The sequence below is a fragment of the Rhea pennata genome, chromosome 7 (genome assembly GCF_028389875.1).
Source record: "Rhea pennata isolate bPtePen1 chromosome 7, bPtePen1.pri, whole genome shotgun sequence".
In the NCBI taxonomy this organism is placed as follows: Eukaryota; Metazoa; Chordata; class Aves; order Rheiformes; family Rheidae; genus Rhea; species Rhea pennata.
In genome coordinates this window covers 21,002,296-21,024,993 of record NC_084669.1, presented here as the reverse complement: position 1 = coordinate 21,024,993, position 22,698 = coordinate 21,002,296, and the positions used below count along the sequence as shown (strand labels likewise).

At 43.6% G+C, this 22,698-nt stretch overlaps 1 protein-coding gene across 2 annotated transcripts in view; it reads right to left on the bottom strand.

The window, feature by feature from the left end:
- Positions 1-22,698, bottom strand: part of ANTXRL (ANTXR like) — a 65,692-nt gene that overhangs the window by 5,578 nt on the left and 37,416 nt on the right. For both annotated transcript variants that reach the window (XM_062579711.1, XM_062579712.1), the window contains exons 15-17: positions 21,989-22,087; positions 20,181-20,348; positions 18,892-18,972 (exon numbers count right to left, since the gene is read on the bottom strand). In XM_062579711.1, the coding sequence (XP_062435695.1) occupies positions 18,892-18,972; positions 20,181-20,348; positions 21,989-22,087 (348 nt within the window). The remainder of the gene's footprint in view (positions 1-18,891; positions 18,973-20,180; positions 20,349-21,988; positions 22,088-22,698) is intronic.

Below are 22,698 nucleotides of genomic sequence, written 5' to 3'. Positions count from 1 at the left end.
ATAATACCAGCAAAGACTCCTTCTGTAGCTTTCCTTTCCACAGCAATGCTAGCCTAAGCTGGTGTCCACACTGGGAACAGTAGGCTGGCATAGTATGTTTTTCTTCTGTGCTCCAAACATACATGTGGCTTCCCTGTTGTCCCCACAAGCACAAACAAGGTGTAGACTTGGGCTCTTTAATTTTGGAATGGATGGAGGACACAAGCAGGCAGCACATGTTGGGAGAACTGTAGGTAGAGATTTAAAGAAGGGGAAGCCTTAATTTAAAACAAGAGCAAGCATTAGGGATGTCCTACTCAACCAGGGACTAAATACAAACACATCAGGGCTTCCATTAGTCAAAACACAGCTTTGCAGAGGGTTCTCATTAACCAGGTTCCAGTCAGAGGAACAGACATATCCTGGATCCACCTAAGCTTTCCTGTGGGGAGCAGCCAGAGACTGCTGGGCACCTCAAATTTATGCAACAACCTGGCTGCCACAAGCTTTGCAGAAGCCTGTGTGCCTGGGAGACAGAAAGGCCTTTCATGGTCACATACAAAGGCTGGAGATGAAGGCGGTCTGAAAACACAAGAGTGACAATGCCAACAGCCCCGTTAGAGGAACCTTCAAACACCTGATGAACTGGCTAATCCCACCAGCCTCAATCCCTCCCCCCCTTTTTTTAAATACAGCAGCATTTCACAAATCACTGCTTTTCTGCATCTGAAAGCACACACTATAGCTGTATTTTTGCTTATCTCAACTGGGATGTGGTTTCCAAATAATTGACTGTGGGCTGGAAGGGATGAACTCCAGTTGCTAGTACTCCTCCCTTCTGTGCAGCAGGCCTGTTTGTTCCATGCAGAAATCACCCTAATAAAAATGGTCCCTGCAGTTTAGCATAGAGGAGAATGTGACTTGTTTCTTCTTTCCAGGGCAAACAGAGGAAAAGCAAAAACGTTCATTATCTGTCCCAGAAGGCACTTTCCTTCCACTGTTTTAAGAGACCTGTGCGGCCATGTGCTGGGCAGATGCACAGGTTGCCCACTGGAATCAGTGAGCCTGATTCAGCCCAGAGTTATGCCAAAATCCACCCCAGGTGAAATGAAGGAGCAGGACTCCAGATTCAGAAAGGCTTCCCTCAGAGTTAAGCAGCTCTAGACTGTGAAACATGCAGCTACCAATGGCTGCGATGACATGAGGATGCAAGTCCCCACACCAGCAATGGAAAAATCACTGCTAGCTCAGTGCTGTGCAGCATAAGGGAAATCTGAAGGTGCATTGGGAATGGGCTGTATTTCTGTGGCAACCCCTCAAATTACAAGTTACCCTGGAATCCAGGTAAAAGCCATGAAAGCTCACACCACAACTATTTGTGCTATTAAGTGACTCCCTGTAGCTTTGTTCATGAAAACTTCCTTTAAATATAAGTAAATAATCACTTAAGTTTATAACTTCTCTGAAGAAAGGCAAACAGAGCTATTTTTGCTACATATCAAGAGACACTTGTGAAAGCTCCAGAAAGCTCAGAAAATGATTCAACAAATAAATGTACTAACATCCAAAGGGTACCACCCTGCCACTTACTTGGACTGGATGGTGCAGGGCTCCAAGAGCTTGGCTGCAGCCAAGAGCTTGTTTGAATGGATGCGTTGTTGCCTATATAGGAGACACACTCAGTAGTTCTCAGTCTCAGCTTCCACCATCACAAATTCACCACTACATTCAAACAGCAGTCTCAAAAAGGATAAAATACCCTTCCTAAAGTGAGCTTGTTACAGAGGTCTTTCTTAGCTTATGAACCAGGTTCAAAGCGACACTATATTGGGGCCAGAGCATCTGTGCACGGAGGCATCTTGGACCAAAAGCCGAGTAAGATCCTAGTTATTTTTGCAACAACGATGAACCATTAGATCGAAAGTCAGGTCAGGCTTTACTCTGCTCTGTCAGTGGATGCAAGCCTTTGGCCAGGGCTGCAGCAAGGGGCCACCCCAGTCTGTATAAAGCAGCCATTTGTCTTCTGCTATGTTCCATTTTATTCAAAGCACACTTTAGGCTACACAGGGGATTCAGCACTGTTTACTCCTCTGCAGTGAACACTACAGAAATGTGTAGCAACTGTAGAAAAAAAATTAAAGATGGTATTCAGAGGAGAGCCTATGTATGGGGAGCAAAAGAAAAATAAGATATAAAACAGAACAAACTCTCTCATAGGAAATGTAAAGCTGCAAAGCCAAAGCCAGTGCTTTTGCCTACAAGCCTTTCCTGCCTCCGTTCTGTCTATCCCCCAAACATCAATCCCAAATATATTCATAGTCTATAATCAAAGGGGATCCCATAAATCTGTTTGCATTACTTTCACTTCAGTTAAAGTGATAGGCGACGTCAAACTGCTGCCAGTTTCTGCCGCACTCGCTGATTTGTCAGACAGATGGGTAATTTAAAGGCCATGCGCCGCATTGTGTCATGAAAAATACGGTTGCGTTGGGAGAGTCTGACAGATAAAGGCTTGGATGATCGATGTATATGAAGTGACACTTCCTCACAAAAGATTATCAGTGCTAGCCTCCAATCTCATTTATCAGCAACTTACTGGTGAATACTGGAGTAAATTCTTCTGAGCACTTCAGACAGCCATTGATAAATCAAGGCCGAGCTCTTAGCTAGTGTTAGGGTTAACAGCCAGCAGGGAGAGGGAGGCACAAACGATTGTAAAGCACAAGCTGTACTTTGAACTTATCTAGTGTCCAGGTCGAAGAATTAGGCTGTGTTCACTGCGTTGCTTATAAGAGAATGCCACGTCTACAGTGCTGTAACACACACCCTCCTCTGGGATTAACTTAAAAAAAAAAAATCACACCAGTTTCCCAAATAATCATTCTGTTTCTTAAAGCAACCACAGGATTTTTAATACTCTGTTTGAAAGGATTAAGTAATTTCCTCTCCAGATGCACATAAATTCACTTAAACTGTGCGAAACATGGACAGAAACATTAAGATATTATTCCAAAGGTATCCTGCACACTATGCTCTCACCACACTAATCCACACAAGTGATTAGCATGGGTTGAGAGCCACCACCACCACTTATGAGTGGCAACAGTATTATTTTCTCCTGAAGGCTGGTGCGCACTGCATCCTTCAGGGGAAGTGTCCGAGCTGCACGATGCAGTGACGCCACAGCGCTCTCCGGCAGGCACAACAGCTGTCAGTAGCTGCTTCATTGTTTTCCGGGAAGCAGATGATCTGCGTGAACGCAGCCCTGCCCGGTTTCTGCCCCGCACGCGGCGCAGCATCCCTCGGACGGCGTGACCCGCGCCGCGTACCACCATTCAGGCACCGCCGAAGGTCAGCGCGGCGCCATACGGAGGTACGCCCTCCCTCCAGCTCACATCTGCACGCTCTCCCCGCTGCACAATTATTTTGCCTCCCCATATGTCCATCCACTTGTTAGGCTCTTGTTACGCCGCTTGCCAAATTGCCTTTTCAAAAGGTACAAATACTGAAGCAGCGGGATCTGCCCTTGTGCCGGCTCCAGCTTTTATCCCAGTGTAACGATCGCATGTGCAATGCAGGCACTTTGTGCTCCTAAGCAATGCCTCCTCGACCACCTAGGATGTGTTTTTGTGTGTAGTTTGAAGGGGGAAGGAAGGGAGGAAGCCCTTGAAAGCCTCCACAATGTGTTTCTCAGCTATTTTCATTGTAATGCTCAGTGTATCTTTCCCCAGCACTTGTTCCCTAGAAATCTTTCCTACCTACCACTCAGCAAGGCTTCAACGGAGAAGAACAACTCTGCTTAAGGGAACCAGGCAATTCAAAGACAGTGTCATGGGAAACAAGTCTCTTCACCCAAGACACCACGAGCACTTCAGCAAAAAGTTTTAAAAATCCACTCCATCTGTCTGTAATTGTCACCGTGCTCCATTCTTTTTAAATACACATCCTAATATTTGCTTAACAAAAACCAAATCCAGCTTCACCTCTGTGCATGTCAGAGTGTTTGTACACACAAAGGCCAGTCTGCTTCTTTATTTCAGTAGTATTAGTTGACCTAAAAGATATCTTTCCCTTTGCAAACTTTGTCTCAATTTCTGTCCACTGTCATTTTTGCTTAAGGAATCTCAGTGCTACAATTCTGACTACTAGAGAAGGCTATTTGACTGAGGAAGAATTTCTTTCACTTATATTTTCACTGTAAGTTCTCTTGGTCTTTGTAGGAATATGATACTTTAAATTTCAGAATGAATTCAAATAAAATACTTACGGTAAAGTTTAAGCACTCTGAAACACAAGAAACTTTAAGGTTCTTCACAAATTGGTCCAAAACACTGGACCACAAAAAACAAGTTGAACTAGGTCCCAGTTAAATGTATTAATTTTAGGATGCTGAAATTCGGGACTAACATAATTTCCTCAGGTTCAAATAAATGAAACTGGGGAGAAATCACGTATCAATGTCATTGGCTTTTGTCTGGGATGACTCTGCCCCAGTTTGCTATAGGCATCGTTTGTCAGCATTTAGCTTCACTTCCTAAAAATCTGTCAATAGCTCAATGAGAAAATGGAGTTCTAAAACTCAAAAGAGCAGAGTCAACCTTTTATGCTACCTACAAAATATAACACGTTAGATATAAAATGACTGATGAAACTTCAAATCACAAGGCAAGAGATATTTGAGAGCTAGCCTATAGATAAAGAGCAAGATGAAGAAGTTTAGCTGAGTGAAGGTTTTGATCCAAACCTCCAGAAACCAATGGGACAGCAAAGCTTTTGTGGTCTACAAGTTTGGGTCACGTCCACTTCGACTTTTGTGAAAGCTGAATATTGGAAAAAATCAGAAGACAGTGATTAAAAGAACAAAATTTTAGCAGATGCACCTGAATTGAGCATGGGAAGCTTGCTAACCAGATCTATTTATCAGTGAGGCAGATTATGGCTTTTTAAAGAGAAAGAGCTGATCCAAGGAGGCACAGAATTCCCACTATTCAGGTTCCTTGGGGTGGTATCAGGATTAGCAGCTGGCTCCTGAGGGGCCAGGATCTATGTGAACCAACCCTTGCTGAACGCTTCCTCGCACTGCCCTGCTTCATGCTGCCTGTGTGCTGAACATGTCACGGCTCATTAAAACCTTCACTGATTTCCTGGGAATTGCACTGATTACCCTGCAGCATACGGGCTAGAAATTATTGAGCCTCTGGAACAGTTTGTCACAAAAAACACAAGCCTGCCTGGTTTTCAAGTTTATTCAAATAACTTTTACTAACTACTCCTGCATTTGCAACTGAGACATTGCTTTTGTGTTGAAGGATAAAGCATTGGAAATGTGAGAGATTCGCATAGTAGCCATTTGGAGGCTGATGATCTTTCAGTAAATACATAAATTATATTTATAGTTATATTACTTAATATTGATCATTATATCATTAATCATATTGTATTTTATGCATTATTAATGACCCAATTAATTAATTTTTAATTTTTTATATAGCCATTTTCAGTTATTAATCAGTAGTCAAAACATTAACTATAATTACCATAAAATATTTGTTTGCATGGGACTCTGGAGTTTATCTCTTTAAATGTTTTCAAGTCTAATAAACCCTTCCTTGTCAATAACTATTTTATGAGGATCTATTTAGCAGCTCAGAATTAACCCCTAAAATGATGGTAATCCAAAACTAGGAACAGCTGAGAGTAAAAGCATTGACTGAAGAGAGGAGGATTTTAAAACTAAGATCAATAAATAAAATATTGGTATTCAACAATGAGAATATAATTACTATTTTCTTCAGCACTACTTTTAAAAGCAAATTCAGTTCATCTCTCTCTTCATCCCATATATTATCTGGCCCTTTCATATGTAAATTGAGATCACTTCCAATCCCTCCTCTTACAGAGTTATTGGAGGGGAGGGAAATCACTACATTGGGGATTATGAACCACTCATATACTGTCACAGCAGGGGCCTTATAACTGCCTTAGGTACAAGTAGTACCTGATAGTTCAAACAGAAAATTACAAAGTGATGAATGCAAACGCACAAGGATGATCCCCGGGGCAGCAGCAAACTGTTTATAGCCCAGTATGTGCGACGTGGTACTGCCAAGAGCAGCACCTACTGGGCCCCCAAACGCGCTTCATGCTGCAATAGGGATTGGACTGAGCTTCAGAGTGGGCCACATAATGTGATTTTAAACAGGACAAGTGCCCTGATATAGAAAGGGGCAGCAATATTTAGAAATGTAACATCAAAAGCACGTGCGGGTCCTTCGCAGAGTCTGCAGGGACACTTCTAAAGCAACTCTCATGCCTTTTACTCTTACTCTATCAATTGAACTAAGCCACCCATAAGCCCCAGTCACAGGCTCTGTGAAGCACCAGAGAAACACAGCACAGAAAGTTAGTCTCAGCTGACGCCTAAGTAGCAAACGAGAGATGACAGCTGCATACAGACCAAGAGCAGAACACAAGACAACAGTGAGGCACAGCAAAGCAATGCCTTGGGCCACTGACACATTTAAAAGTACAACCTGTTGGCCCAGCCTAAACATGGCCAGAATTATTGCCCTGAGATATGAAAGTGTCCCTAGCCACGGTGGCACTTGGTCACATCTTTAATGCTGTGATGATGTTGAAGTTTACCCATACTGCTGCCCAGAAAGTCAAACTGAGAGCAGAGATGCACAAGCCACTCTGGGAGAAGCAAAGGAGAGCACCAAGAGCTAATGAGTTTTGTCCGCCGGCAACAGCAGGGCAGAGAGGGAACCACTAGCGCTTCTGGACCCCTCGATGTGGACAACACATTACTTTAGCTGTCTGATCAGACACCCCATGAGACTTGTACCGAACACAAAGACCTCTGTCTACACAACATCAAACAGCCCTTTCCCATGGACTCTCAGATGCTGGAAAATGGAGTCATGATCCTGGCAAGGTGGAAATAGGGTAATCTGCTGAAAAACAAGGTTGAAGAAGATCAAACACTACAAGGAAAGACATGTCAACAGGCAAGTTCAGGTACAGGTCAAGCTAACCAGGCCAAGGAAGTCACAGCCTGGTGAAAGCCGTGACATGTGGGAGGGATCGGGAATGCGACAGTCTAGTGGGCAGGATAGTAGGTCAGCACCCGGAGCATTGCACAGGGCAAAGAATTTGATTCAGTCTCTCAGTCTGTCACAGAAACCCATGTGATCTTGAGAAAGAATTTTATTCCTGTTGTTTTGAAGTTTCCTATATAATATGGGACTTAAGGCTCTGCCTCACTCACTAAAGGGACTGTGAGAAGAAATCCTTTCAGAAGCTTAGGAGGCCTCCACACACCCCAGTTACAGCAGCCAAATAGCTGAGGATGGGGAGGGAAGGTAAGAGAGCACAGAAACTCTTCTTTTGTCTCTGAGTGTGTGACACCCACTTCAGGGAATTCCTCAGGGGCTGACAGAGGAAGGTTGCCAGGGCAAACTGATGAACAGCCCATGATGGCATGCACTGCGCATTACGGCAGCAAGAAAAGTCATTTCCAGTTCGATTGCTGGTCAAGGGAAAAGTCTACAACAGAAAGTTTTCATTCTTCAGGTTAAAGCAAACATATCAAAATAAATTTCACTTGGGTTGAAACAAACACTTTGTTCAATTTGAAATACACCTCTTCCCTGAGCTTTGGATGGAACAGGTAAATTTGAAGTGTTTTAAAGCAAAAATTGAAAACATTTAGACTTTTTAAAAGGCATTTTTTCCAGTTTAACTAATTCCACCAACATGCAAAAATATTCACAATTTAAATAAACTGGACCAAAAGACAAAGAGGCATCTGGAAAATGCTGTTCAGATCTACTACAAAACAGCAATACAGACGGGGTCTGATCAGCAGTAAGGTTAAGAGCTGCAGTATTCGAGGCTACAGAGGCTTCTTCAATCAGAATACTGAGATTTGAATACAATCAAGTACTGATCAGTTCCCAAGACACGCACATCCGCAGACACTAACACCCAATTCACATATTTGACAGTGCATATCACTGCTTAAAACTAGGGACAGATTCTGTGGAGCAGACTACTCTTACTTTAAAAGTCCAGTGTAGGAATACACTGAAGAGAATTGGATTCCCAGGACTTAATTCTGGAGAGGTCAGCTAATATTGAAGAAATGGAGGAAGGAACAGCTCAGCCAAGGGAATCTGCCTCTTAAGCTAGGACCAGGACCTTTCAGCAAAACAAACCTCCTGCTGAGCAATGCCTGCAATGTAGCTCTAATACGCTAGCTGCCACTTTTCCAACATAGGTACACAAGGAAAGAACAAGGCAGCACGTGACACGGAGAATCCATCAGTCCTGAATACCAGGCTATTCAAGTAATTTCCATCAAGCTCAGTCCAGCAGGGAGCTGTATGCTGCTTCCAGCCTGGCCTTAGCAAACTGCAGCAATGGGCTACAGACAGCTGCAGCAATGGGCTACAAACAGCTCCTGAAAGAATAGCCAGAATCACAAGATCTCCTGCAGGAATGCACAAAACATCACATGTCTTGGACCTTGCTGAGATTGTGGCTGAAGTAACTCACAGTGCAGATCCATAGCAAAGTTTGTTGATTCTGAGCCCTAAAAAAGCCAAAGTAGCAAACAGACCAGAAACAGAAGACTGAGTATAAAGAAAGCTGAAGTCTGTCAGTCATCCTTTATATTCACTACTGATTTCAAAGTACAACCACCTTAGATGAAACTTCTTCCAAATCTGATAGAAGTATCTTTCTGAAGTCTAACCTAAACCTGTATTCACAAAGCACAATCTACTGCCTTCCTCTTTGCTGCTGATTTTTCTGGATCAGGCTCCCAATAGGAAGGAAGTGAGGAGAGACATTACCAGGTCATATCGTATACCCATGTTGTCCAGCAGCTTGGAAACAGAAATGACATTTACAAGTTCAGGACTCATGATTCACATCCCTTGTTTTGACCACAGCACCACATATTTTCACGCTTGAATGCTGACCAGATTAGTGTGTGGTTCAAGAAAAAGAAAACCCCACAAAAAACAGAGGTTGGTTTGCAAAAGATTTTCTCTCTCTCTGAGCATTTTCAGGGAAAAGGAGGTTGTATCTGTACATCACCTAGAAAGGAGAGGTCTTCAGAGCATAGCAACAAGAGCAACAAACATTTTCTGGGTGCAACAGGCTTAGCCTTGAGGTATTGGCAGAAGCAAAGGAAGCCACAAATGACCATAATGATCTTGTTCAAACTGTAATTAAGCATCATCGTGCTTTCTGGAGGGAATTGTTTATCTCTTCAGGAGTGAGCTGGGACTGTGGTGTGCACAGAGGAAGAGCACAAAGCTCTTTATGCTGACGGTATAGGATAATGCTGGAGACTCTCAAGAGAGATTTCTGGTGAAAATATTTATTTTTCCTTGCTTTAGCCAAAGAAATAAGATCTTGGCCTATCACACAGACAAGCTGCCCCTTTCTTCCTTTTGCTCCATGTTCGAAGTCTGGAAACAGATATACAAATATATCTAACCTCTCTGCATGTGGCTGGCCTTGAAGTAGCTCTGCTGCTACCTAGAACAAGTAGATGGTAAACCTGCAGTTCCCACATTCCTCTCTTCGGCTGTTTTGCAAGGACTTTGCTCTCCTCGGATGAGACTCAGTTCAGTCAATAACAGTACCGACATATTCACAAAGCACAGAAAACCTTTCCTCTCCCCAAAGCTTTATGTTAAGTTGAGTGGAAGAGCTCCCTGGGACAAAATCACTTTATTATGTCTAGGAATTAGTACACTAGGTTAGCGATTCAAGCATTCAAGTCCAGGCATTGAACTCACCTTCCCATTTCAAGCATGCTAAAGAGGTCTAACACTGCATGCAAATATATCCCTACCATTTTTCCTCTATGCAGCCTAACGAACCCATCTGGTACCAGCTCCAGGTTTTGAAACAGCAATTTTTTTTTTATGAGCACCCCACTGCCACCTTTCTCAGCCTACCATTGAGAGGGAGCACTCTCCAAGCTGCAGCAAGAAACAAATGCACCTCCTTTCATTGCTCCTTGAAGCTCTGCTCTGAGCGTCCAGCCTTTAGTGCTCTAAGGCGGGACACCACTCCTGCAGGCTTCACTTCAAAACTTCCATCTAGCCAAGCCTGAAAGTTATCAACCAGTGAAGACTGAAGTTTCAGCTTAGATTATTACATTCCCTAGAAGAAACCCCAAACAGAGAGAGAAAAAAGCAGTATTTTCACATCATATATATATATATATATATATATAAAAAAAAGAAGATCTTAAAATGCAGCAGAAATGATCAAAAATTTTAGTGCACTCAAAGGCACAACAGTCTTGCAATTCCAGTAGGGCTTTCTGAACATATCTGACACTAAAATTGCCATGTAAAACTGGAGGATTTTAATCTTACTTTGCACATAAAATCAACATAATCTTAAGTGATTTAACGAGCATAGATCATAAGCTCTTCAGGTTGAGTAGTATCTTTCTGTTACATATGTACAACAGCAGACACACAGTGATCTGGGTTTTCTTCTGTTACCACAACACGAACCACAGTAATTTTTACAAGAACAGAGGCATCCAGAATTACAGCTCCTCTGCAGGAAGTAGAGATACAATATCTTTTGATCTTTAGTTAACTGATATTCAGGACAATAAACTTAGTATAAGTAATAGCAATAATACCCAGATCTTGCATAGTGCATTTCATTTCTAGAGCTAAAACAGTCTTGGAGGAAGTCACAGCATTACTAATTCTATATGTGGGGAAACAGACTCCTGCACAATTACTAGAAGTAGCACACAAGTAGAGAGCTATGGAAGGTTGGTTAGGCTAAGCTCTGGACTGCTATGTAACTCAGAAGAAAATGCAGGCTGCACAGCTCCCAGCAGTCCAAAAGAAATAAGGCAAGCTAGCATTGATGCAAGGATGCTGCCAAGAAACCAGTAAATGTATCGGCCACCTCATATGGCTCTATATGCCTCCTGGATCAGTACATGAAGTTCTAGTATGCAATTGCACTTTTATTTGTGCATTTGTCTTTTCAAAAATACATACTTGCAGTTGTGTGCTTCCTCCTAAGTTCAAAGGTAGTTAACAGACTCCAAATTAGCCCTCCATAGCTTAGACACATCATATTCTAAGTACAGTTGTAGAACAGCAATGCAGTCCTACCTGGTAGCCTGTGATAATGACATATAGGAGCCTATTGCCCCGAGGTAGGCTGTGTCGAGGTCACAGTTAGCAAAGGGCTAAGTCACCAGCTCTTATCCTAAAGTCCTGTTCCCTATAAACACTGAAAATCAGATCTGCAGAACCATGGGTGGAAGAGGGGGAGGAAATGTTGAAATGGAACATATACTTTAAGAAGAGTGGGAGAGCTCCCTGTCTACTGAACAGGGGGCCCATCTCTGAAGTCTTCAAAATCCTGCTAGGAACACAATTTCACTCTCCCAGAATTTACAGTTAATCTCTACATCAATGGGGAACTATAGTACAACAGAAGTGAAGCGACTTACACAGGCTATAGTCAGGGTCTCCAAAGTCACAGCTCAGTTTCTTAAACCATAAGACAAATCCCTCTTCATTTTCTGCTCCCGTTGGCTTCTGTCCTGCAGCTCATGCTAAGCAGCACCAGCCCTGGGGTTTGCACCCATTCTCCAGAAGAGCCTCTTGTGGTTGCTCTTATTGAGTGTGCCTCTGGCTTGCAAAGACACAGACACCCCGCTAGTTCCACCAAAGGGCAGATAGGTAGCATCCATCCACAAAGCCCATTTGTGGATTCTTCTTCCACGTCAGAAATAACATGATCCTGGCACAAGTGAGAGGTAGTGCCAATATATGGACTTCTCGCAGGACAGGAAGCTCATGAGTCACTGATTACACATTCCCAGCTGCAGTGCTCGGCATATCCCGGGAACTGTGCGTTAGGGCACTGGCCCCTCACCAGGGAGCCTTATTCCCTCCCCCCATACTGTGCCTGTTATAGCAGAACTGAGCCTTACACATACTGGTCTCCTTCACAGAAAGGAAAAAGAAAACAAAATAAAAACAGTTACATGGGTGCTAAATGAGTCTCATTTTCATTGCAAGTGACAAACTGAGACCACCTACTTTGGCAGGCGCTGTCCCCTGTCTCTTTAATTTTTCAGCAGTTTATGAAGGTAATTGGCTCTAGAAAGGTTAAGCAAAGGGAGAAAAGCCCGAGTATCACGCAGTGGTCTCTGATGAATGCGCTCTGAAGGAGCACAGTGCTGCTTTTCCAGCACCCCTTGTAGCTCTGCCAATTACTACTTGGGCAATTACAACACATCTCCAAGCAAGTGGCAGGGAAGCCTATTAAAGGCCATTACTTGGTCTTAAAAAGAAGTAATTAGCATGAGCTTCAAACAGCACTGGTACGTGGGCAGCTAGCGAGGAGTGACAGGCGGCTGCTGCCATCCCTGTGGGCTGCAGGCAAACTGCTGACCACCTGTGGGCAGCAGCCTGGAAATAATTACTAGTCATTAATAATCCATCCCCTTGGTGTCCCACCTTTCATCTGAGGGATCCCACGTGCTTGGCAGGCATTAATTAAACCTCACAGCTGTAAGGAAGGTTAAATACTGTGTTCTCACGATTATTCTGCTGTTGGGAAAACTGAGGCATGTAGCTGTCAAGGTCAGTGCTATAAGGACTATTTCCAAATTTGAAGGTGATCAGAGCTACTGAGTACTAACAAACACACAAGTATAAGAGTGTTTGGGTATCTTTGAAAAAGACCCACAGATTAAGGAACCCAAATACACATGTTCTCCTGACTTCAGGAGCCAGCGTTTAAAACTCCAGCTTCTGTGACTTATTTAAAGTCACAGAGCAAATCTACAGTGAGGACCTGAATCAGCCCAGAAGTCCTGACTCCCAGTATGACTGGCAGCTCCTAGTCCTAAATTTTTGGGTGTTCATCAGCCTTTTTCCCTCCAGTTTTGGGGAATGAGGAAAATCAAGACCAATTTCATTTTTCATATTGTAGAAAAATTTGTTTCTAGGCTTTCCCTATTGCATGTGCAAACTACAGGATAGTACAGGTAAAGCATTGCCTATTTCTAAGTGAAGTCCCATGGATACGTATGCTGACAGAAACAGCAAAATCCAGTCTCTCACTCTCTGTTGCAGGTAATTTTTGGTGACAAAAAAAAATGAGATCACTTTCTAAAGCTTAAAGTAAACAAGAACAATTCTGCTGGGGGAGAAAAATGTCTTTTTTTTGTTTTTTTGTTTTTTTGTTTTTTGTTTTTTTTTTTTGGATGAGGTTTCTGGTAAACCAAGCCCCCAAGAATTTCCTGTGACAGTATGTGCTGAAATGCAAAATGAAATGGATTTGCTGAAAGCAGCAACTAAGCAGACCATTTGAAGGAAGCATCTCACCTTCCTCTCTGCACAAATTGGAGCTTTTAGAGTTTACTTGTTGGTGTTAGTAATAGCCATGGTTTTGATCCATGAGGCCAAGAGGAATGGCTCGAACATTCCCTCTTGCAGAGGCTGTTGAGAATCTGCCTGACTCTCTAACTTGGCCTTTCACCCACTCACCGCTACCTGCTGTGGTTTCTACAGGCTATTTCAAAAAAATACAAGATAGCCATGTATGAGCAGTTTCTAAACTCTAACCCCTTCATCAGTCCCCCTGTGAGCTCAGAACACCCCTGCACCCCATGGGCAAGCAGGGAAGAGGCAGTCAATGCAGCTTGTCCTGCTCATCCCACCAGCAGCCTTGGCCTTATGGCTACCACAAGGCTGTGTTCTGTGAGAACATCAAACGAGACCCCTTCCATTCCATACCAGCCCAGCTGGTACTGCTTTAAGGAGAGCATAAGAGGAACCAACCATGCTCTTGCTCAGCAGTGGGAGTCTCCTAAATGCATTCCCAGAAGACTAAAGAGCTTTAGCATCTGTCCATTCTCTCTCTGTTCATTCAGGCCAATGTAAAATTGAGACCTTGTGCTCCACTTTTAAACTGGAGAGCCATCACAGGCGAGTGTGTCAAAGGTACCCCTTGATACAGGAGGGAGGGTGCCAACCAAGAATGACAGGGGAAGCTCCAAAAGCAGCAAAGAGAAGGGCCTGGGTAATCTGAGCAACATGCTGCTTGCCAGACCATGCGGCCCCTCTGATGTGCTCCCTGTTGCTGGATGAGCTGAGTCTTATCCACAGAGCAGTTAATCCCTTTATAATATCAAACAGTGACTGCTGGTCCCCCAAGCCCAAATTGCTGGGGAGGAAGGGAAGAGTAGCAGCCTTGGGATAAACTAAAACTATCCTTAGACTCCCCAGTGCAGCAGTAGTACAAACCTGTATTAAGGCTTCACCTTTGTACATTACTGCAAGGACCAGTCAGTGGCAGAGCAACTAGCCCTTTTTATTCATTTGTTCCTGTGCTGACGCTACTGGAGAGCTCAAACAGCAATCTGCAAACAGCAGCTGGTCTAGTAATGATGGGGTAGCGCTAGGTGTGCGTTTACCCCCTGCTGCCCCATCCCTGCAGAACAGATGCACGGACGACCTGCACAAGTCAGGTGAGTGGCATCCTCTGGAGCACGCCAAGGTAGCCAAGTGTTCCTCCCAGCAAACCTGAAGGAGACTTCTCCTCCTTCCTGCCCTTTGCTCACCTCACTTGCAGCACATGAGAACTGGTCACAGAGGAGTCACTCCAAGTCTCCCACTCAGAAGGTAGGAACTGCTCAAACTCCTTCTCACTGTGCAGCTGCCCAGCAGACATCCAGGCTCTGCTTCCGCAGGGCACAGTACAGCAGGTGGCCATACTCAGCCCAGCTGCCACTGGCACCAGCAGGGTGACCTGCTTTCATCTGCCTAAGCAGGACCAGCTCTGCACAGTGGTGATTCCAGGACTCCCCTGCCCGACGTCTGATCCCAGGGACCTACAGACGGAGTAGGCTTCATATGGGGGTCTGACCCTCTACTGACAAACCAGTAATAGCCAATGTCAGCGACAGGACCATGACATGGCATTGAATATGGAGAGAAAGAGGAGGAGACATCCACAGAGCCAAATCAGATGCCATGGGCATGGTTCCCAGGAAAAAGGGCATCGGAGCTTCTGTTTGCCTAGGTTTCTTTAACAGCCAGTTCCAAAAAGTGTCTACGATTTGGACAGCCAGCCCTAATAATATGATCCTATCAAATACGACTGGGTCATCCATCCCAGGATCTTTTTCCTGAGATCTCCCTGACGTGCCCTGGAAAGCACAGCAACCTGCTTGGACCAGGAAGGGCAAGGGCTCTGAATTTCCCCTGCAAGGCACTTGCACACTCTTTAAGTGGGCTGCACCACATTGAGACTCAAAAAACTTGATTAATATCATTTTCAACAGCATTCAGTGACGGAGGAGAAAAGAAGTCAGACATCCTGAGCACCTGGAGTGTCCATATTGCATTCCCTGTGTGTTCTGCAGAGCCAAGGAGAAGATGGCTGCATTGTGGGGAATGACACTGACCAGGTCATAAAAAACGTCTAACACATTTCAATACTTCTCTGTAACAAAACTAGAGCTATCAATGAACCAACCAAAAAGATCAACTTTTTTTTTTCCTGTTAAAAATGTCAACGGAAAAGATTTTCTACCAGTATTTTTCAGTTTTTCCTGGAAGAAAAAAATCCCAACTCGAATTCCTCAGTTCCAAATGATGAAAAAAAAAATAACACTTTAAAGAATAGCTTTTAAAATACGTTTTAGTATCAAAAAGAATTTTCTTTGTCATCTTTTCCTTGCCCCCAAAGCCCTGTGAAAAACAAATTCTCCCTTTACTGTGAATGTTCTTTCACTATAATTTGTATTTTCATTATACAGAAAAAAACAGTTAGCGATAACATCCCCCAGTGACTACAGAAAGTTAATACAAGCTCAGATGAAATAATTTAAGTGGAAAATAAACATTTTTTTTCAAAAAATGAGGTAAACTATGGAACACATTTGGAAAGTGTTAACTTTGTGAGTTATCTTGTCTCAGTGGGAAACATCATATCACAGATACAAATTTAAAAATAATAATTCTACTAATTTCTGGAAATCCACAATAATAAGTATTTTCTGAGCTAAAATATAAGCATTACTCCCAAAACACAACTGTGTGGTTTTTTGCCTCTCGAAATTTACATTTTCCTGAGCAACCCAAAACGACTACAAAATTACCTTAAAAATAAACAAAACAAAAAAAACCTTGACACCAAAACAAAGAATTCTACCCTCCCCAAAAACCAAAAAAACTCCCGCAAAGTGAAAGCTGCCCCCATCTCCAAGATACCCACGCAGTCCCTGGCCTCCAGATGGTGGAGCTCGGCAAGAGCGCCGCGCGCCGGGGAATGCCGCGCTTCACTTCCATAACTACATAGGAATAAGCAAAAAAACACCCTTGCTGCTGTCAGCAGATCTGCACGCGAGTGACCTGGTCTCCCGCTGGGCTGGCCCGATGCGGCCAACGCTTGTGCCTGCCCGCCCCGCTGCTGAGCCTCCTCCAGCACCACGTAGCCGCATTTCCCGGTCTGCAGGTACACGGCTAAGGTAACGCTACAGGTCCGGGGTAACCACTCGTGTAACGGGCCGTATTCCCCCATTCTTCCTGCCAGGAACCGTGCGTGTGTGTACACGCACACGTGTGTACGCACCTTAGCGGGAATGGCTCCACATACGTGTTCACACATTCCACCTACCCCTCCCTGCAAGCGCCTGCCTCAAAAAGGGACAGCTTAGGGCTAGGGGATTGCTACTAGAAAAGCCAACCAAATATGGCACATCTTTGCTCTTTTCTGTGCTAGCTTTCTCCATGAAACACAGGAGAGGCCCTTCATTTCCACAGCCAGTGGTGGTTATTCCCTTTCTTGTTTCCCTCTCAATATCCTTCAGCGCCAGTTAGTTTCGCAGACCAGGGAACAGAGATTATCCTATGCTTCCACCCAACCTGGCTCAATAGGTTTCTTTCCACCCTTTTTCCCAGATGTACGTTTGATTTTCTAATGTTCGCCCTAATACAATAATCCTTCAGCTTGGTCTGTTTTACACAGCCTCTTTTCACTCCCTCCTCCTCCCCACAGTAGAGCTGGAAGGAAAGTAACTGAGGATCCCTGTTCTGAGCCAGCCCCCTGCATGTTTCTCGACTGCTCAGACTAACAGAGGCTCTTTTGTGCTCTGCATCGATAGAAATGCACCAGCCAAGCAAGTGAAAGGCAGAGGATAGATTCATATTATACAATGTTAGTGCTATCAAAATACAGCTGGGCCTAAAGAACCTATTCAGAAGCTCTAGATCGTGCTTAAAAAGTAAATAAGGTGTCTCAAGCACAGCTGCCTAAGAAAATGCAGCTTAATAAAACAAGTTAAAAGACTGTTTTACAAAGTCGCATAGGAAGCTGAGCTTGTTCTCTCAGTTCCTTTACACACCAAAAGTACAATGGAAGAGACTGAAGTTTAAATACTGAAGCTGGGGTACTTGGCTAATAATTAGCCAAGTGCCATGCAGTATTTTGCCAAAAGCCAGAGGGATGCAACTCACTTGCTCTAAAGGATGTTTATTAGAGTTACCTTCCAGGTCCGTAATTAAGACTGAAATTCACCCAGGCAGACAAGTTCAGCACAAGGCTGTGCACCACTCCCACCCCAAAAAAGCATTTTATGGCCTCTACTGCTGAACTCTATAACATGACTTCCTTCCCTCGAAAGCAAGGGTGATGAAATGTATGGATTCTGGCCAGAGGGGGGGTACAGAGAGGGAGAAAAATGGTTCCCTCTTTGCTTGATCCGCTTGCTTCAAGGCTGCACTGCAGGAAGCCAGATTTGAAGGTGAAACACTTCAAAGCAGCAGTACTCAATTCTTAGAGAGTTGTTCCCCCCCAAGGGAAAAAAAATGCACAGACCTGTAACGACGCCAGGCTCGCATGGGGAAATTGTAAGAGAGCTCCTAACTGAGCTATTGTAAGTAATCCAGAGCGGCAGAGCATAGACAGACAAGCACATAGCTCCAAGCGATGGGGACCAACTCCCTCTCATTCCCATGAGGAATCTCCCACCACTTTTCAGAGACTATTTCTGCAAACAAAAGTCATTCCTAATTCTACAGCGAAACTCAAACCAACAGGACTCCCTAGAAACTACCCTTTGGGAGCATTCAGGGCCAAGACTGCCACCTGGCTCCAGCATCTTCCAGGCAACACTCCTGATCTACATTTTAGCCAACAGAATTTAGCAAGGTAGCAAATACTCTGCCTACATACAGAATATAACAGAGAAATGTGGTTCAGCACAGAATTCTGCAGAAACTCTATTCTCTGTTAAATTTTCAAGAATTTGTTTCTTCATCACCTGCATAATTCACTATTTCTCTTATTAGCAACTACTTAACTTTATTGCTAAATCTGCAAAGTGCTTTTTGCGTTTGGGTAGGAAGGACATTTAGCGTTGTGGAACTACTACCATATATTAAACTAAAACTTAAAAGAACCCATAAACAAAGAATCCATCTCTTGACTCCCACACATTTGTGCTCAGGAAAACAAGACAAAGAATCTGTAGTCATGAAAAGATGTTCATATTCTGCTGCAGCTTCCCAGCTTCTACCCCAGTTTGCTCTAATCATCTCAGTGGAGACATTCTTGTTGACCTTTCGGAGCAATGCTTTTAAATATATGCCACAGCAAACATTTCAGCTCATTTTGAAATCTCTGGATTTGGTGACAAATTTTTAGCCTTAGGGTAATGTGGATCAAGACAAACACACACATATACACACACAAAAAGAGACAGCAATGAAAAAAAAAAAAAAAGAAAGAAAGAAAAAAAAAAAATCCCCAAAACAGCAGGGCAGGGGATGGGAGGCAGAAAGAGCACTGCTGCTGCTAACAGAGAAGTGACGTGATAGGGTGTCTTACCTTATCCCCTGGCTGAGGTCTCATAAGAGAGACCTGATCATAGCCTCGTCGAACCAGAGCCCAAAGCGCATCAAGCTTGCCCTGGAATCAAAAATGTATGGAGTGACCAAGAAGGCTTGAGATAACAGAGGTTAAATGACAGCTGACTTGACCAAACCTTTCTGTATTCAAGTGTCCGTACATAACTTGCTGCTGTGCCCTTGGTCCTCTGCATACTGCCTATCCGGACAGCCAGAGCCAAATGCCCAGGGGGTAACCAGCACCTGACATGTGATGGCCAAATTCACCCTGCTTGGGTCACACAGACAATGACTGTAGCTTAACATGAATAGCTCTCCTAGCAGGTACAGTTAGAAAGGTCTCATCTTCACAAAAGGCCGAACAACAAAAGTCTACTGTACTGACTGGAGATGTGTAGACATCTGTGTGGACATCGCTGTGGACAAACAGCCAAAAGACTACCTACCAAGCTACCTATGTAAGGCTTTTAAAAAAAAAAATAAATAAATAAAATAAAAAAGTGCAGATACTTTCCAGCCAATAAACAGAAGTCTTGTTAAACCTGTCTGCAAGGCAACCACAGCAGAGTGGGGAAGTGGACCCAGGCTCAGCCATGTGTGCACAAAGCACTGGTTTGGGATGCTGCCACCAACTTCCTGGGTGAGTGCAGCATGTCGCTCACATGACCTATGCTCAGTCTTTAGCTTCCCTGTCTGCAATTGGAGATAACAGCAATGCCCTCCTTCTCAAGGGTTGTGTGAGGATATGTACTTCAGAGACAGGGAGATATCAGATACTATAATGACACAGGAGAAATAGGATGAAAAAGCACATAAAGGCTGAGCGACTTGCCCAAAAATCAAACGTTATGTCTTGTGGCTGAACTGGAAGGGAACAGAACAGATCCCAACCCAAGGCCATCACCACAGTGCAAACACAACAAGGAGGGCACGCTTCATCTGAGCCTCTGTGTGCGCTGCCTTCAACAGGCATTGCCCTCAAACAAGGGCCCCCAGTAGATTGTAACAGCAAGTATCCTGTATTTGTCTGTTCAAAAGTACCCCCAAAAAAGGGGTGAGCTTCGGCAGGAAGATCTCTGCTCCCACCCTCCAACCTCCCCTCCATACTTCTTCCCAGAAGTGATGCACTGGAGGGCCTGGGGCTCCTGCTTGTTTTTCTAAATAGGGTCCCCTAGCCCCAACATAAGACAGGCTGTGCTGAGGACACAGGACACAGTAACACGCATGACGTAAGAGAGACATGTTGTAAAACCAAGGGTCAGACATTACCTTGATTGGTGTGTACCACTTCCGCTGGGAAGGAGGTTTTCTCACATGAGGCTTTTTTGGCTTGGGTTCCCACGGCTCATATTCCTGCTCTGGCAACTTAATAATGGCATTTTTGGGCTTCTCCAGTTTTGCTCCTTCCTCTGTTGATCCTTTGTCTCCCCATCGCACCTGAAGCCAGGACAGCACATTGTAAGTAGAGACACTTTGGCAGTCTCCAGTAGCATGTGGTTTTCACAGATACTAATGTAGCTCCCATTAGATGATTCAAATGCCACCAGACACAAAGCCAAATTTATGAAGACACCAAACTCCCACTGTAATCTGAGAAACACATTTAAGAATCAAATATTCTCTCTCAAAACCAGCCTACACTATCAGCATTTGCATTTTCTGGTAACATAAGATCCTGGGGGAGTCACAGCAACCAGGACAGATTAACCTCCATTTCTAACGGACATCTGAAGCATTCTGCTCTGGTAGGATACAGTATAATACACTTCCCACCATCTCTTTCAAAAAGCAGGCAGCAGCACTAGCTGAAGAAAAGCATTTTCTTTTTCTTCAGCTAGCCCTAAGGAGCTCCTGTTATTCAGTTCAAAAGTGAAAAAAAGTCAGTAGACAAGTACTTCAAAGGTTTCTTAAGAGCTCCAGCCCTCAAACTTGCTGTGTAGCTACTGCTAAAATAGGTCTTCCAAAAAAGACCTAGTATAGCCACATAAGAGGATAGTAGCTTTATCCTCACGTACTATACGTTATCTATTTTATGCTGAAATTCTGCTTTTGGGATCTGACTCAGTCTCAAGGAGATATGTGCCTGCATTGGAGGGCAGCATATGATTCGTGGGCTGCTCAGCTACTCAGCATCAAGAATAAAATTCTCCAGAGGCGAACGGCAGAGGAATATTAAGATACAGTATGTCAACTACAGACTTGCAGGGACATGCTGAGATATAACTGCTTTCATTTCGTTAGCCCCAGTTTGGTGCAGATCCTCCTTTGGGTTACTTCACCTTAACTCCCTCAGCTTCTATTTAGATCTAATGGAGTTTCTCATGTGACAACCCTGAAAGACATCATTAGGCCCTCAGCTGATATAAATGAGTGCCAGTTCTGTGCCTTATAGTTATATTAACCACAACTAGAAATATTAAATTGATTTACGTTATGCTCATTTACACGTGTTAGCAGCCAATTACAGCATTATCTACTGGCTCCCTGGAACACACATGCTATACAAAAGCACAAGGCAAATTTCTTTACCTCACTTCACACATCAAGTCTGGCTTGTGCATGACTCCCAGGGTAAAATTTGATTTATTGGCCAATTTCACTATGGAAGCTCATGAACGAATTTTTCCCCAGGCAAATTTTTAGTGCATTAGGAGTTAATGCTCAACTGAAAAACCACCTGTTTTGGTTCTCAAACAAATTGCTTCCAGCCAGGCACAGTGTACACTGCACCCTCAAATGCTCAAAATCTGCTTAACTCTGCTTTAGTTAAGAGAATTAGACCCCACTGCATCAGCTGAAGGATTTGATCCAGTAAATTAAAACTTCTTTTGGTGCTTATCCCATTTCTGAACTTGTTAATTTGTTCCTGCTAATAATGCTAGACTCAATTAATTACAGATGCAAATGACAGCAGCTTGATGTTTGCCTGCTTAGTTGGCAGGTGCAATCAGGTGGATAGGCTCAAATAAAATCCCAGTCTCTACTTCATCAGAGTAGAAACCATATAAAATACATTGCTATAATTTATAATTAAATGTTCTGATTTTTACAACAGCAAAAAAACACAACCCAAATACCTCCATCCTCTTAATTCCACCAACACCTCGACCTCCATAATAAGATGCATCTACAGTTGGCCATTTCTTCTTTGGCAATCCATCTTCATCATCTGATTCCTATGGGAAAGATGGGGAGATGTTGCTGCTGTTCTTGCATAAATGGCATGGAAAACAAGGTCCAATCCTTGGATACTTGGCTTTGTGTGTTACACTTTCATGCTGACAACAAACAAAAGTCTCTTGTCTCTGCAGCTGCAATTTTAACTAGGGAAGCCAAAGAGGACTGCCTATTCCCCTCTTCAGGCTGCTTTTATTTAGTCAAATATGCATTCAGCTTCAAAATCACAACTGACTTTTAAGAGAAGGCAAAGTAGAGATGAATTGTACATTATACTAGCTTGCCAGTGCACTATGCAGAAAACATGGCAATCAGTTTACCCAAAGAAATCATTTATTTATTGTGCTTTTCGAATTTAATGTCACCTAACAGGGAAAAAAGATACCACTGTGAGTTTTCAAACATGTGCATCAGGCCCTTTTTTCATGGCAGCTGTAACCAGTTACTCTGCGCTGCTTGATGCTTTGTAGAGACTTGCCTAAGCTGCACAGCTTGGAACTGGGACTGACACTGGAACATTTCCAAGTTTTCAGGAAGCTCAGATCCAGAGTTTTGCCCTGCAATTATAAAGACTGCAGATTTTTTCTGGAACACGAGAGAGTCTGAATCA